The 15325-nt window shown below is 48.7% G+C and overlaps 1 protein-coding gene across 2 annotated transcripts in view; it reads right to left on the bottom strand.

The window, feature by feature from the left end:
• Nucleotides 1–3220: 3220 nt before the first annotated feature.
• ANAPC1 (anaphase promoting complex subunit 1) overlaps nucleotides 3221–15325 on the bottom strand; it is a 29734-nt gene continuing 17629 nt past the window's right edge. For both annotated transcript variants that reach the window (XM_065833445.2, XM_065833446.2), the window contains exons 27-47: nucleotides 14650–14921; nucleotides 13577–13811; nucleotides 12777–12868; nucleotides 12466–12600; nucleotides 12215–12297; nucleotides 11981–12059; nucleotides 11313–11387; nucleotides 10864–10940; nucleotides 10543–10633; nucleotides 10398–10451; nucleotides 9920–10113; nucleotides 9451–9537; nucleotides 9018–9135; nucleotides 8078–8155; nucleotides 7766–7833; nucleotides 6299–6437; nucleotides 5876–5962; nucleotides 5227–5322; nucleotides 4789–4987; nucleotides 4493–4627; nucleotides 3221–3481 (exon numbers count right to left, since the gene is read on the bottom strand). In XM_065833445.2, the coding sequence (XP_065689517.2) occupies nucleotides 3366–3481; nucleotides 4493–4627; nucleotides 4789–4987; nucleotides 5227–5322; nucleotides 5876–5962; nucleotides 6299–6437; nucleotides 7766–7833; nucleotides 8078–8155; nucleotides 9018–9135; nucleotides 9451–9537; nucleotides 9920–10113; nucleotides 10398–10451; nucleotides 10543–10633; nucleotides 10864–10940; nucleotides 11313–11387; nucleotides 11981–12059; nucleotides 12215–12297; nucleotides 12466–12600; nucleotides 12777–12868; nucleotides 13577–13811; nucleotides 14650–14921 (2510 nt within the window). In that variant the 3' untranslated portion in view covers nucleotides 3221–3365. The remainder of the gene's footprint in view (nucleotides 3482–4492; nucleotides 4628–4788; nucleotides 4988–5226; nucleotides 5323–5875; nucleotides 5963–6298; nucleotides 6438–7765; nucleotides 7834–8077; nucleotides 8156–9017; nucleotides 9136–9450; nucleotides 9538–9919; nucleotides 10114–10397; nucleotides 10452–10542; nucleotides 10634–10863; nucleotides 10941–11312; nucleotides 11388–11980; nucleotides 12060–12214; nucleotides 12298–12465; nucleotides 12601–12776; nucleotides 12869–13576; nucleotides 13812–14649; nucleotides 14922–15325) is intronic.

Here is a 15325-nt window from a genome sequence, read left to right as displayed (position 1 = left end):
TGCGATCTCCCCCATGGTCACAGTGGGGACCTCCAAGGGCACCAATCGAGATTAAAAGCAAAAAATGACCAAGCAGGACCCTGAGCGCCCACAGGCACCCGTGGGGTTGTTAAATCCTTTGTGGAGCCCAAGCGAGCGTGGTCTGGGCTGATTTGGATGGATGGATTCACTTCCCACGGCAAAATACGGCAGGTCCTGGGTGGTGGGACCCTGGGAGATGCAGGAGGTCACGTCAGCGCTGCCCCTGGGCCCCCAAAGCCCAGGGGAGAGCCCCCAAACTGCTTGTGGGCACGCCACAAAAATAACCCCCCAGGAAGGTGATGGAGAACCCTGGGTAGCCAGATGTGATCCCGGAGCAGCCCAGGCTCTGTCCCCGGCTGTGCCAGGAGCTGCCACCCGCAGCGACCCGGGCAGGGCACCCCAGCGGGGCAGGGAGAGCCCCAGGGCGCTGCTGATGGGTGCAGGAGACCCAGTTACCCCCCCATCTCCGAGCAGAGCTGCTGCCCTCTGCAGAGCCCCCCAAGCAGTGATGCTGCGGGGGACCCCTCTCAGCCAGGGCACCCCCGAAGTCCTCCCAGCGCCCCCCAAGCAGATCCCCCCCAACCCGGGGTGCCCAGGGACCCGCAGCAAAAACCCAAACCCAGCGCTCGCAGTTTAAACGTGCAAAATTCAAAATACTCAGCTTGGGAGAGCCCAGCACCAAGTAGCACCCAGCAGCGCGCAAGGCGCTGTAAAATCTCTTGCATATATATATATTAATTTTGCAACTCCCAGCCAGCAGCTAAAGCAACCAGCTCGCGAAAGCAGCAGTAAATAGCAGCTTACCCTGGCAGGCAGAGGGACCCCGGGGCCCAGGCAGCCCCCCCAGGACCGGAGCAGCATCCCCAGGGTCGGGGGAGCCCCCTCAGGGTCGGGGGAGCCGGCGGAGCGGGGCCGACAATTCGTAACGGGCGCCCGGCAGCCGGAGCCGAGCCTCCCGGGGCTCTGCCCACACCATTGGTCCAGGTCGCGGCGGCGGCTGCTTTCAAATTCTGCTAAAAGCCTTCAAAAGGAAACAGGAAGCCTCTCGGCAAACACACACGACCGGCTTCGCCCCCCCACAACCGGGCTGCTGCAAGGGCAGGAGGGGGTGACACAACCACGGGCACTGCGAGCCCCCGACCCCGGGAAGATGGAGCCTCTGACCCTGGGGAGATGGAAGCTCTGACCCCCAGGAGATGGAGCCTCCAACCCCGGGGGAGATGGAGCCTCCAACCCCGGGGGAGATGGAGCCTCCGACCCCGGGGAGATGGAGCCTCCGACCCCGGGGAGATGGAGCCTCCAAACCCAGGGAGATGAAGCCACCAAACCCAGGCAGATGGTGCCTCTGACCCTGAGGAGATGGAGCCCCCAACCCCGGGGAGATGGGAGATGGAGCCCCCAAACCCAGGGAGATAGTGTCTCTGACCCCCAGGAGATGGAGCCCCCAACCCTGGGGAGATGGAAGCTCTGACCCCCAGGAGATGGAGCCTCCAACCCCGGGGGAGATGGAGCCTCCAACCCCGGGGAGGTGGAGCCTCCAAACCCAGGGAGATGAAGCCATCAAACCCAGGCAGATGGTGCCTCTGACCCTGAGGAGATGGAGCCCCCAACCCTGGGGAGATGGAGCCCCCAAACCCAGGGAGATGGTGCCTCTGACCCCCAGGAGATGGAGCCCCCAAGCCCAGGGAGATGGAAGCTCTAAGCCCCAGGAGATGGAGCCTCAAACCCCGGGGAGATGGAATCTCCAACCCCAGGGAGATGGAGCCCCCAAGCCCGGGGAGATGGAAGCTCTGACCCCCGGGAGATGAAGCCCCTAACCCTGGGGAAACGTAGCTTCCAAGCCTGGGGGGTATGGAGCCCCCAATCACGAGGAGATGGAGCCCCAGGCACTGCAAACTCGCAACCCCAGGGAGATGGCTCCTCCAGCCCTGGGGAGATGATTCCTCCAGCCCCAGGGAAGCTGCTGCGCTTTGCAGCTCCTTCCAGGGCTTTGCTTTTCCATTTTCTTCTCGATCAAATGCAGCTTCATGTCACAGCTTCCCAAGTCACCAGGGTCTTGCTTTTTCACCCCAAATCCAGCATTTGCACTGGTTTGTGCTGTTTGCCCTTTCCCTCTTGCAGTATTCACAGGGCAGAAAAAGCAACAAAGAGAATTTAAAATAAAGAATAAACCTGCGCAATTTGTTCTGTGTTTGTGGTTGGGCTTCAGGAGGCTCAGGGAAACATTCCAGGTGAGAAGAGGTGGGGTGGAGAGCCAGGGAAAGCAAAAGTTCCATTTGTTTTGGGAAGTGAGGGTTTAACGCTTCACTTTTCCCCAATCTAGAAGGAAGAGAGGACTTCCCCAAGCTGCATGGACGGCCAGATCCAGCTCCACAGCCTTCGAGCTCTTCATCCATCGTGTTGGTTGAAGACTTGACCTCTCCCAGAACAAAACACCGATTTGCCAAGGAAATCAGATTAAAAAAGGGGAGGGAGTTGGGATTGTCCCGAGTTCCATCTGCTTGGAGCTCGTTCCTTATTTCAGGATGCCTTGAGCTGCTTAAAACCCTTGGTTAATACATAAACATTTTCTTTTTAATAACATTAAGAAGGTCTGGTTTATGAAACATAACAAGCGTGGAAGCAGCTCCGCTCCGGGCTCAGCGCCCTGGGGAAACACAGAGAGGCAGCGGAGCGCAGGCGAAGGAGACACAAACCAATGCCCAATTATTTAAATCGCCTGTAAGCAGTTTCAGTTCTTGCCCAGACACAACGCAGCGCAGTGCAGGCAGGTGTTTTCTCAGCAGCCACTGACTAATCGCAGAACAAAGATCAGAAAAGAAGAAAAAAATTAGTAAAAAAAAAAAAAAAAGATGTAAACAGTGTCGTGGGTGAGCCGGAGCGATTTATCCTTACGGGGTGTGTGTGCTTATGTAAGAGAGACGCGGTAGCCTTTATGAGACAAAAACACATAAATAAGGCTTGGATGAGGCTGCATGGTGTTGGCGGCTCTTGGAAAGCACACGGGGCACCGTGCGCCAGCCCTGAGCCAAGAGGAAGAGCAAGTTGGGCACTTTGGGGCTGCCCATCCCCTCCAGCACCTCGTGGAAGATGCTTAAGGTGCCTCACAAGGGAAGCCGTTATAAAAACAAGGACATTTTACAGTTCCCAGCCAAGCTCTTCTCCGAATTCCCCGCAAAAAGACATTCGTAAGCAACCCTTAGTTACAAAAGTAAATTTATTATTAGTTCACTTTAACAATTTTTTAATCCACTGTAACAATTTATAAATAACTCCTGGCCATACGTCACCGCACCTGGGGACAAGTTTGAAGTTGACGTCGTTTGGGAAGCTCCAAAAGCGCCCTAGAGCACCATGGCGTGCGGGTTGCGGAGCAGCAGCGGCGCCAGCCGGAGCAGCGCCCGCACCGGCACGTTCCACTGCCGGAACTTCAGCAGCAGCTCCGAGAACCGCGTGCTCCCTGAAACGCATCAAAGCAAGGCGGAAAATGAGAGCGAGTTGGTGTAAAGGAGCCGTCGGGGAGGGAGGGAGAGCCAGCCGGGGTGCGGGGACGCGCGCCGCTCGTGTGGTCGCAACGCTGGTTAAGAAGCTGTTATGTCAAAATTATAATAAATCCTAAACTCGAGCGTGGTGGGAACTCCCAGAACAGAGGGCACAGAAAACCAGGATTCCCACACAAGGCTTTTGAGATGGAGAGAAATCCAACCACCTGACTGGGAAATGGCCACGTTAACCTGCAGCGAAACGGCCCAGAATTTCCACAGGTCCCAAAGAGCTGGAACCTCCAAGAGCAGGCGACTGCTCTTGTCATGTACGTATAGAAATGAGAGATTTAAAGGACATTTGGTGTTGGAGAATGGCTTAGTTGTACGAGCAGAGCTTGTTCTGAAGGCCTTAGCGTAAGTAGCAAGACTAGGCCACAGTGGGAACCGCTGTTTCAGTAAAATCAGCAAGGTCACTGAGACCTTGGTAGAGTTTCACAAACAGCTTTCAAGAGCACAAGAATGTAGAGTAAGCATAGCCAGCAGCTGCAAGTAGGAGGACCATGCAAATGTGACTGTTAGAGCTTAAGCCAATTAGTAGGTGACAGGTATGCATAATTATCATGAACTGTATAAGTATATGCTATTAGGGTTAATAAATCGAACTATGCTTTATCACTCATATTGAGTCGACCTGCGTGTTCCTCCGCCGCTCAAAATTTGGGATATGGCTGGCTCCAAAATAAAAGAGAACAACTTCCCCATTACGGCCTGTCTTTTTCCATCCTGCTGCCTGCAGGAACATCCTTACCCACAGGTCAGGAAAAAGCCAAGACTTTATCCAGGCTAATTCTCCCCTCTTTAGCCCTGCATACAGCCTCTACTTTTCACACCCAGATTTGAGCTAATTAAAGAATATAAAGGGAGGGAAGAGCTTTCCCAGGAGACGCACGCTGTCACGTAACTCACAGCACAGACCCCAGGCTCACCTTCCAGGCCCCCGGCCGCCAGCTGCCCCGGCGTGGGGACGGCGTGGTAGACGAGGAAACACGCCAGCATGCTGCGCTGCGGCCCCTCCGCCGCCCGCCCGCTCAGGTACGAGTGCAGAGACACGTCCCCGCCGTCTGCAAAACACACCAGACACCCGTGACGTCCCCGCTGCGCTCACCCCTCGTCTCCGCTCCACGAAATCCTCCCTTCAGTTACCGCTTTTCAGTGCTTTCGAGGCAAATGGAATCAACAATAAGAATGCCGAACTGAGCGGGATTAGCGTTACCATCTCTACCTTGCAGCCACTGATCCAAAGTGTTGTCGATCGCGCACTTCATCAAAGGCAGGAACTCGGAGTTCATGAAGAGCCCTCGGCTTGGATTCCTGCTCAGCCTCTCCTGGTGGCTTCTGGAACTGAAGAATTCTAACACCAGCTTTATCTGCCACAGCTCAAACGTCTCGGACATTTCTCTCCTCTCTAACCTCCTCACAGCCTGGCGGAGGGGAAATACAAAGCATCTGTGAGAATGGGAAAGAAATGCTGCCGCCATAAACACAAAACGCATGAACCCTAAACCCCCTCTTGCCACGGGCTGCCCTTCGAGAACCTACCGAGAAAAACCGCTGCTAATGTTTCTGGTTAAGTCCAGTTTTCATTAACTTAGGTTATTCTATCACCTACACTGAACTTATGCCAAAGCACAACTTTTAAAAAAGAAAAGTGTTCACCCACCTGATCTATGGCGATGTACGTGGGCAGCATCTCTGGATTTTCTCGGGTAACACAGTCATAAAGAATCAAGCAGAAAAGATCCAGGATTTCCTGTTTCTGATAAAAGACGCATGGTTAAGAACGCACACACATCAGATACTATTTATTTCAGGTTCTTGCACTGCTCGGATTGCCTTCCATTAAAACTAACCCACTGTATAAATTAGCAACAGCTAACGATGCTACAGAGTTTGCTTTCATTCTTGGGCTTAGTAAAACCAGGCATAATGCAGCTGTATTTTACTCCCTCCTTTAAAACATTTTGTGCAAAGAAATACAGCGTGAAACACCCGAACCCTTCTGCAGTGACTTCACCTAAATGCTTCAGGACACTGAGCACGGCTCTCAGGATTTGTTAAACACGTCCTGTGATGAATGCAAGCAGTGTGGACAAACAACAGCAACCGATAAAAGCAAAGGTAAAAACACACACAACAAAAAGTGTAGGGTCAAACCTGTTTTACACCTTTGTATCACAAAAGAGCCCTTAGAATATTCCCCGTCCCCGCTACTTGAAGGGCTGGATTCTGTTCCTCGCTTTGCTGCAGGATTTTCCCACCTGTTACCTGTGCAAGGATAAACCACGCCAGTCCGCGTCTGGGCATCGTACCTGGCCCATGTTCACGGTCGGTTTGCAAAAATAATCGGCGAACAAAACCAGCGCAGGATCGGAAGTGAAAGCTGGGATTGCTTCTGGCTGAAAAAACAGATTAAAATACACTCTCGAAATGAACATTTTGGTTTGACTGCGCAAACGTAATAGCAATTTATACCCAACGCTTCCTTCCCCAGCACACGAGAAGACCGTAACCTACATCGAAAGCGCATCACGGGCAAAAAACGTGCCCGAGGCTCCTGCCTGCCCACGGCAAGCACTCATTATGCCCTGTGAAAGCCACCCGACTTCCTTTCCCTCCAGCAAAGCACGTAACTTCAGCTCTTGTAACCGTGGGGCAGAGCTGGGCGCTGGAAGTAAATAACAACCCCGGGGGCAGGCAGAACTCCCGGTGGGGAAGCGGTTTGGGAGCGATACCTTGAAGGCCCGAGCTTCGGAGCTGCGGTGGGTCACGCTCTGTGCCAAGAGGCTGCGCCAGCCCATGGGGTCCTCCTTGTAGGAGCGCTGCCCGGCCCGCAGCTTCACGTACAGGACACCCCCCTTGGCAAGGATCGACCTGACAGAACAGCAATTCACAGTCACATCTATTTAGATCGATGCACAAGGAGGCAGAGCTGGAAAGGGAACGTGAACTCCAGCAGCTCATACATGGCAACATCCCCACTTCGCTTAGGTTTGTCCTGATTATTTAAACCCTGCCCCACTTGTGTATATATCAACTCTTGGTGTCTTCAGGGCAGGCTGCTGTGAAGGCCACAACGGCGACAAAAGAGGGATTTGCCCTACAAATATAAGGAATTTAACTTCCTGAAGCCACTGCAGATTCTTGTGAGACTCAAGGGTGAGCTCCCGGCACCAGGAAAACTGGGCGAGTTGGTACCCACAGCTTTAAAGGGGTGATGTGATGGTCCTTTTGCCATGTAAGAGGAAAAAAACAACCCAAAACCTAAAAACACACCACCAAAAAACCCAACCAACCAAAACCCTCCAAACCAACCAAAAGCTGCTATTCCTGCCCGAGCCTGCAAACAGAAACGTGCAGCAGCTCACGGTGGCACGACTGCAAAGCAGCTGCGTGTTTGCCTGATTCGGAGTATCAGTTGCACTGTTAAATGTAGGCACTGGGCATCCTTAAAATAACTAAATTATCTGTATTGAAATTAACTGCTTAGCATAACAATATAGCAGCAATTCACATGTAGTGAGACAGGGAAAATTGATGCTGAAGACGTGGACCGATAGACGCTGCATCGTTGTGCTAATTAATCTCAGTAGCAGTGCTTAAAGTAACTAGAAAAACCATGTTATTGATGAAAGATGCAGCTGGCTTCTGTGCAGCAGCAAGTCACACCATAGGCTGCTCAGCGCCAAGATGAGAATGATTTTACCCACTGATACTGTATTCCGGTAAGATTTCTGTTTTTCACGGTTGCCCGACGGGGAGTTAAAATGCAGCAAGCAGTGCTTTGTATACTTCACGTAACATGAGAAAAATAGTATTTCAGAAAGCTGTAACAGTTAGCTAACTACTGTATCAACAGGCTGGGAAACGTGACATCACGGCGACTCAGAACTAAACTAAAACCATGAGTTTAAGATGGTTTCTGGTAGCGCTCAATCCCGCTGCCAATATCTGCGGTTTTTACTATCAGGTTTTCCCCTGCCCTGTTTTTGCATGAATTATTCACATCAATAGGTGAAACCAACTACGCAGTTTCTTTCTTCGGCCTAAAGTGCTGTCAAATGCATAACAGTGAACTGATCAAAACCAGACTTCTTTCCAAAACGTAGGTGGTACAAGTGCAGGAGGTTTTTAAAAAAAATATTACAAAAAAATACTACTACAAGGTCATGGTTCAGTTAAGCGTTATAAAGCATACTCACTTTAGATGATTCGTTCCCTTGCTTAAGTCTATTAATAGTTCCCAGTATCGTGGCCCCTTCACTTTGATCTGTCAACGTAAGCATTTTTATTATTAGATATAAGCAGAATCATAAAACACAAGAGTTTTCCACACAAGCCTACAGTTCCTTCTGGGCCCTGACAAGAACAAGTGCCCTTTTATCCCGCTACCCAGCCAGAAAAGCCAGAGGGAAGAGCACCGAGCCCTGTTTCCCCTACAGAAAGCTTTCTGGTGCAGGGAACTCCCCGTTTTGAAGAACTGATTCAGTTATTCATGAAAATGGAGCCTTTACCTGCTTCAGTAAGTGAAGCTCTGGAAGAAGCATGGGCGCCATCAGTTCCTCGGTGGCTTCCGCGTACCACTGCGTGCCCTTCAAAACACCACCAGTGTTCACAGGTTAGTAAAGCTCATTTTCGCGCAAAAAGGAAGAAAAACGTGCTCTCATCTCCTGCAACTCAATTGGCAGGGGTCAATGAGTTTCTGTGCCTGAGCTCTGAGTAAACTCAGGACTTAGCGCTGCTTTTAATGTCAGGAAACTTCAGCCTAAACTAAAGATATTTCCCATGGATGGACCAACCCATAATATTGCACAAGTCAGGCATGATGTAACTGAAATCTGAAGGTTTGAGAAGTAATACTATATTACGAATGTGCAGAATGTGTTGCCAGAGCCACGGGGGATCCGTGTCGCACCTCTTCCCACCCCCCAAAATCCCAGGATCTTTCTTCAGCCCTTTGATGAGAGTCACCTGCCTCATGTAAGCCCATACAAAATAAATCCTGCAGAAAACTTCCCCAAAAGCCACCTAACGCAAGCACCCAGGAGAAACTCCAAACAGCCCGTTGCAGCAGAATTAGGAGAAGGTTTTTAAAACCTCGGATGGTTCCAACCATCTCTGTGCCTTTCCAAGTCCTTCCTCTTCAGAAAGAGGAGAACTAAGACCCTGGGCCAGTCACTACACACATGACTGTTTGAAGACTTCATGGTGCTTTTTCCTTGTCCCATATTCTGCTCTCAAGGTGACATCAAAGCCCATGTCAGGTGTGAGCGGGCTGAGAACAACCCTTCAATTATTTGTGTAGAATGTGGCTTGTCTCTGCCACAATTTGAAAACAAACCCCAGGCTGCCGGCCACAACAATGAAAACAGCGTGAAAATCTGATATATCGGAGCTTTTGGGTGTCTCCCGCACCTTCTCAAAAGCCTTTTTTTTGCCTCCCCGACACGTTACCTTGTACGTAACCTCTATCAGCGCGTAACAGGGAGTGTTGGAATCCACGTCAACGGGTGTTAAGAGCCGCGGTTCCGCCGCCAGCACGTACAAGTGACGCAGAGCCTGGAGGTGGTACCTGCGCAACGGGATGAGGAGTCAGCAGGGAATAATCCCACATACCAGACCACACACAGCTCGGGATCCAAGAAACTAAAGAGAAATTTGTAGTAACATAGGAGACTTTATATTTTTAATAATGTATGAGTTAGCTAACAGATCACTACCACCATCTTATACCTTTACTTATTTCTTTTCCATTTATTTTTTTAAAAAATCTCCAAAAATCAATCTACAGAGCACCTAGGTAAAAATTCCGGATCACTGTCCTCTAGATAACCTCTTTTGTAAGATGATTTAGCTCAAGACAATCCAAACCCTAGCGAACCCTTACCGGTTGTCCGTGCTGTGAACAGGGAAGTGCGGGTACAGAGCGCACAGGAGAGCAGCAATTGAAGAATTTGAAGTGCTCAGGGAATATCTGTAGAAAAGCATTATCTATTAATTTCCGTGCTAATGAACACTGCTGTTTGAAATACTTTGGCATCCCAGGGAAGGGAAGGACAGTAGCAAAGTGCACACAGGCCAGGAATCTCTAATTTCCTTATACCAATGTGTTCCTACAACAGTCAAAATAAACACATAGCGGTAGGGAATAAACACCAGCCAGAAACATTCCTGTGGCATTTAAGTAAACCAGTGTCTAGAAGACAACAGGAATTTCATTTGCAGAAGACGACGTCTTAATGTATCTGTATGTTATCAAAAACAACAATAAAAATCAAGTAAACTGCACGCTGCTCCAGCTTTTGCAGGAGAAGTGAAAGAAGAAATAGAAAACATCTTTGGAAGTGACAAGTGACCTTCCTCCTCCCAGAAAGAGCAGCCCCAGAGCCATGTGGTGAGCCAGGTGGAACCCGTAGTTCATCTCCCCGCCCGTCTTCTTGTGCATGAAGCGGCAGAGCTGCAGCACTTTGAGGTTTCCGGACCCAGCCATCACCATGGCCAGGGCCAGCAGCAGCACGCTCAGGCACGTCTCCAGGTTGTAGTGACCTGTCTGGGGCAGAAGAGGGGACGCACGGTTACGCTTCTGTGCTCAAACGCATGTGGCCACTCTGTCTAATACGCTGCTTTTACCCCCGGGTTTGAAAAACCACATTCCGCAGAAAGAGGGAGAGCGGAGAACCTTAGCAACAATGATTCACAGCCCTGCCGCGTTCTATAAATAGTCTGTAATATTGAAAAGTAAAAGGGGATGGTTTTGTTTCCACCAAGGTTTTGGTGAGGGTAATCAGAATACATTACAGCAAAGCCTCCTTTCTGCTACTAGAAAGAACTTACTATTGAAGCTGTCGGTGCTGACAAACACTTCAGGAAATCTGTTGCATATTTGTACTGGAAAGAAAAGAAATGCACAGTAAATATAGATACAAAAGATAAGTTATAGGGCTACGGAAATTTAAGGGAAAAAATAAAAGCCTCTTACCAAGCACTGAAATGCCGCCTGATTTTCCGAACCAGCAAATCGAAATCCCAGTGCCAAGCAGGCTCCGGCGATGATGTAGACGTGTGCTTGCCTAATAAACAACACAAACAGGAAATGACTACATATTTCTCTTTTCCTCATCTAAATACGCATCACAAACTCCTCTAAAACTAAACAAGAGGGAAAATTGAAAAGAAACGCTGACTTATCCAGAAAGCAGGGAATTCCCCAGGTATCAAGGGAGAGATTTTTTCACATCGATATCTCCATAAAGAATTCAGCTGCATTTTTCAGAAGAACAATTTTTGACACGTTACTTACGCCAGTGTTTCTAAACTCAAGTCTTCAGATGAGGGCAGCTCTGTTGCATTCAGAGATATACTGTTCTCTCTGATGATCTACAAAAAGCATAAGGGAGAAAAATTAATCCAGGGAAAGCTGGTTTAAAAACTAAAACTTTGAGGGTTCATAAGTGACACAAAACAGCTCCGTTTCACAGGCATATAAAAGCTGATTTTTCCTCCACATGCTCCACTGTACTGCTGATCCACCTTTCGACGCTTATTTATTTCTGATAGATACGATGGGATGCGAGTCCCCAGTGTTCCCGTTTCCATCCAGGAATCCAATGGAGCTCTCACCTCTGCCAGGTGAACGTGATTAACGTAAATTTTCTCGTGTGGTTCACGCGACTAAGGAAACGTTCGCATGCAGAACAACTCGGCGAGGTGTAAAACTGGGCGGCAAACACGTGAAGTGTAAATACCTACCTGAGGCACGTTGCTATTCACCCACTTGGAATTGGGCAGGATGTCATCCCACAAAATCAGGCATCGAGCCAAGGTCTGAACAAGTGAGAAAGACAAAACATAAGAAAAAACCCAAACCAAACATTAATGGTATTTTTAATGTACTAAATGCATCCAGAAACACAGACAATGCAGCTACCCACTAGCAGCTCCTTCCCTGCTTCTCAGCCTTCGGATCAGAAGTTACTCGATAGCTTTTACTTTAAGAGATGCAAATTCTGCTTGCAGAACAAAGAACCACAGAATAAAACCTTGCCAGGATTTATCTTTACCTGGTAAACTGAGGTGAAAATTCATTACGTACTGACAAGAGATGCTGAGGCCTAACTTATTTTTTATCTGTGAAATTAAGTTGGGGAAAGCTATAAAAATTTACCTAAACATTTTAACCTTCTACATAAAAATGTATCATTCAAATACTTCATCCTAAATTCTGTCCCCAGCGCTGCATGACAAGCACAGTGATTTACTACAAGCAGAAATTATTGGAAGGTATGAGTTTGGCTGGCAAGCAACAGGGTTACCAGCTCTCTACAGGATTTTGCAGGACAGGCGTGTGGGCTGGATTAGAAATTTGTTAAAAATTGTATTGTTAAATAGATTGAGGATGAAACAAAAGAAAACCTCACCCTCAATAAAAGGAACTCCGGTTTTACAAAGTCCAGCAAATACATGGTATCTGGGGCCTGCAGCCAGTCAGCAATGGACCTGCAGGGCACAAAGGAACAGGGCTTCCAGATCATGTTTCAGCAACGCACAAAGTTGAGGGCTGAGTAAACCACACAAGTAGAGGCAGCACAACAGCAGCTTAAACTGCGATCACAAGTTACCGCAAAAGGTCTGAAGGATTCCGTGGTTAATACCTGTTATTGGTCTTTAGGTAGATCATGGCAAGCGCAAGGGTGGCACCCGGACAAGTGACGTCCACGTTTATGGTGTCTCCCTCCTGCGAAAACACGATTTGTATTTCAAACCAGCGGACTAGGAGGGCAACAGCCTGCAGCGATGCGTGCTGGCATTCAAAAAATCACTCTGTGCATCAAGACACGCACCTCTCAGACTCCTAATCCATCGGTATTTTCAGCTTAAAAGAGCAAAAATCACCACCGCGTACCTTGATTTGGTAACTGGGAGACTTGTGCTTCTCTCGGTGCATCCCCGCCTGGAACCGCCGGTGCCCGCCCACCATGTACTGGTAGAGCTGCTCGGGGACGTTCAGGTCCGACATGCCGATCAAATTGCTGCCGTGCTAGGGGATGAACAAGACAAGAAATAATCAGGAAACTCCTTCATATATGTGGGAAAAAAAAAAATAAATATGCTTTGGGCGCATTTGGAGTCAAGGACGAAACAGGTCTCATTACCCCATCCCAATATATAATGATTCTCCTGCTAATTGGTGCTGAAATGAGGAGCGGCGCTTACCCCCAGGCACACCATGCCCAAGGCCAGCCCTGAGGCAAGGGAATAGGACTCTCTGTCGGTGCAGTACTCCATCTCCGGGCCGGGGGGACGTCCTGCAGAAAAGAAACAAAAATTCACCCTTCAGAATTTCAGCTTAGTAAATGTTGTTTAATTAAGCACTACATTCCTAATGAAATGACAGAAAAAAAATATATGTCCCTTATCAGGGAAGTTCTCAGTGGAATTACAAGTAATTGTCACTTAACCCATCCATCAAAAAATGGAAACCCCTCCAGAAGCAGTAAATATTGCTAAATTATATGTCCGGAGTCCAGAGAGATACCGCAAATGCCACGTTACAATTGTGTATCATTTAACACCTCTGAACCCATCCAAATGTTTTCAGCAGAGTTCAAAAGCTGCTGCTAGAAAAGACTGCGCATATCAAATTACCAGAAACATAGCAGATAAAGTTTCACCCCGAAAATGTGTCCCATTCTCTATTTAATAAAGCATACAGCCTCTTGTAACTGAAGTTACTTATCAACATGAATAAGAACTTAACTTTACAAATAAAATCAGGAGAACCGCAACAGTTCAGATCAGAAACTCACTGTTCAAAACCAGCTATTGAGATTACTGTTTAGAAAGCTTTAAACCAAATTCAGAACAGGAGAATTTAGGACAAAAACAAGAGGTGAATACTGCGGTTGGAGACGCACAGTTAAAAGAAATGCTAAAATTCTCAGCTCCCTGACACACTGTGTGAATCGCTCACGCATTGTGACCCTCCCAGGTCACATCCCAGCGCTGGCACATACCGATTTCGGCCAGCAGCACCTCGGCTGTGTGCCGGTGCGCCGTGCCCTGGTACACCAGCCCTATCCCCACGACGGCCGCCACCTGCACGTTGTGGGGCACGTCCAGCTCCGTGGAGGTGGGCGGCAGGAGCGCGGGGATGTGGATGCTCAGGAGGCGCGTGATGGCCATGTCCATCGTGCCCAGCTTGGCGGCAGAAACGCCGAGCAGCAGCCCGATGCTCGTCATCTCGTGGCCCTGGGAAAGGAAGCGCATCAGCCATCAGAGCGAGCAGACGCGCTCAGAAAAGGAAAGACACTTGGCCAAGTATCTAACACAAGTCCGACATTCTCAAATACAGCAGCTAAACTATCCTGATCCACCTCTTCAGGAAAATGAACGCTGGCTGTAAAGGTATCTCATATTACACACGGGTGTAAAGGTATTTCCCAAATGCAGCATCTTAGCGCAGAGGCAGACTTCGATCCACATAGAAGGTTTCACACCATGAAATATTAAGCGTGGTTAAAATGCAGACGTTTAGTTTCCAAAACAAACACACGCCCAAACACTTGGGTTGTTCTTAAAACAAAACCTTACATTTTTGCTTTAAAAGGATCTTATTTCCTTAGTAGTTCTTGACCAATCTCTCCTCCTAAGCCACACGTATCGTTTCTCTGTGTTTAAGTTCGAAAGTAATTACTACAGCTTCTTACAATTTAAGGTGAGATTTCAAGAGCACACATGGTTTTCAGCCTTTTAATGCAAAGTCCATAAAATCTGGAGTCCCTAACTCCAACTCTGTAATGCAAAGATTAACACGAACATTGTGATAGAAACTGAGCAGAAGTAATTCAGAGCATTCATCTATCACAACACAACATGGAAAGATCCAGTGACAAAACCGCTGAAAATCTTTTAAACAGAGCACTACCAACATTAATTAAGCAACTCTGATGTTCTCCCACACAAGGAAACTTCCAGTTCAGCTTTTAAAATAAATCTGCTGACTTTTAAAATAAATCTTTCTTGATTTGATTAAAGAATTCAAGTCCTACAGCTACTTTTCTCCGTTTCCCACGAAAGAAGGCCTCACCTTTGTTAGGTAGTCGTGTATATTGAGAGTCGCAAGTTTGGTGAGATGCCCGTTGAGCCCCAGAGCCATGAGGAAACCCGCGTATTCGTTGGCCAGCTCGGCAATTTTGGGCTTGTTATAGACGATCCAGGCGGAGTCGATCTGCGAGGCGGGCGCGATCTTGAGGCCCGCGGCCACCCCGTTGTGGAAGCTGGCCCAGCAGGCCATGTTGGGAGGCACGTCGATGTTCCCGCTGTTCAGATCCACCGTGGTGTTCCTGGGAGGAGCACGGCCTGCCCGCCACAAAAATCATTTAAAAAAGCAATTAGGTGAATCCAAACCGCTTTGGAAACAGCTCTCAGCTTAGTTGCGTGGCCAGTGAATGAAGGTTGATGGTGTGCAAGGTCTGAAGGCAGCCCTGGGGTCTTCAGGCATGCCAGAAGATAAAAGCACAGCACAAGAAATAAACCAGCGACACGGAATTTGCAGTATCTGTGTCCTGTACGACACCAACACCAACCCGCTGTGTGCCCTTAGCAATTTATTTCGCTTCTTGGAATGCACCTGATGTAAGGTCTCAGCGTCAGGTAATAACATCAGCCTGACAACAAGAAGCTTGTAGGTCACAGATTCCAAACAACAAGAGCTACTTCTTCACAAAAAGGACACGAAAGCTAGGGAACTCTTTCCAGAGAGA

This window comes from Patagioenas fasciata, chromosome 3 (assembly GCF_037038585.1).
Source record: "Patagioenas fasciata isolate bPatFas1 chromosome 3, bPatFas1.hap1, whole genome shotgun sequence".
In the NCBI taxonomy this organism is placed as follows: Eukaryota; Metazoa; Chordata; class Aves; order Columbiformes; family Columbidae; genus Patagioenas; species Patagioenas fasciata.
Note: the sequence above shows the minus strand (reverse complement) of the source record. Positions and strands in the feature narration are given on the sequence as shown.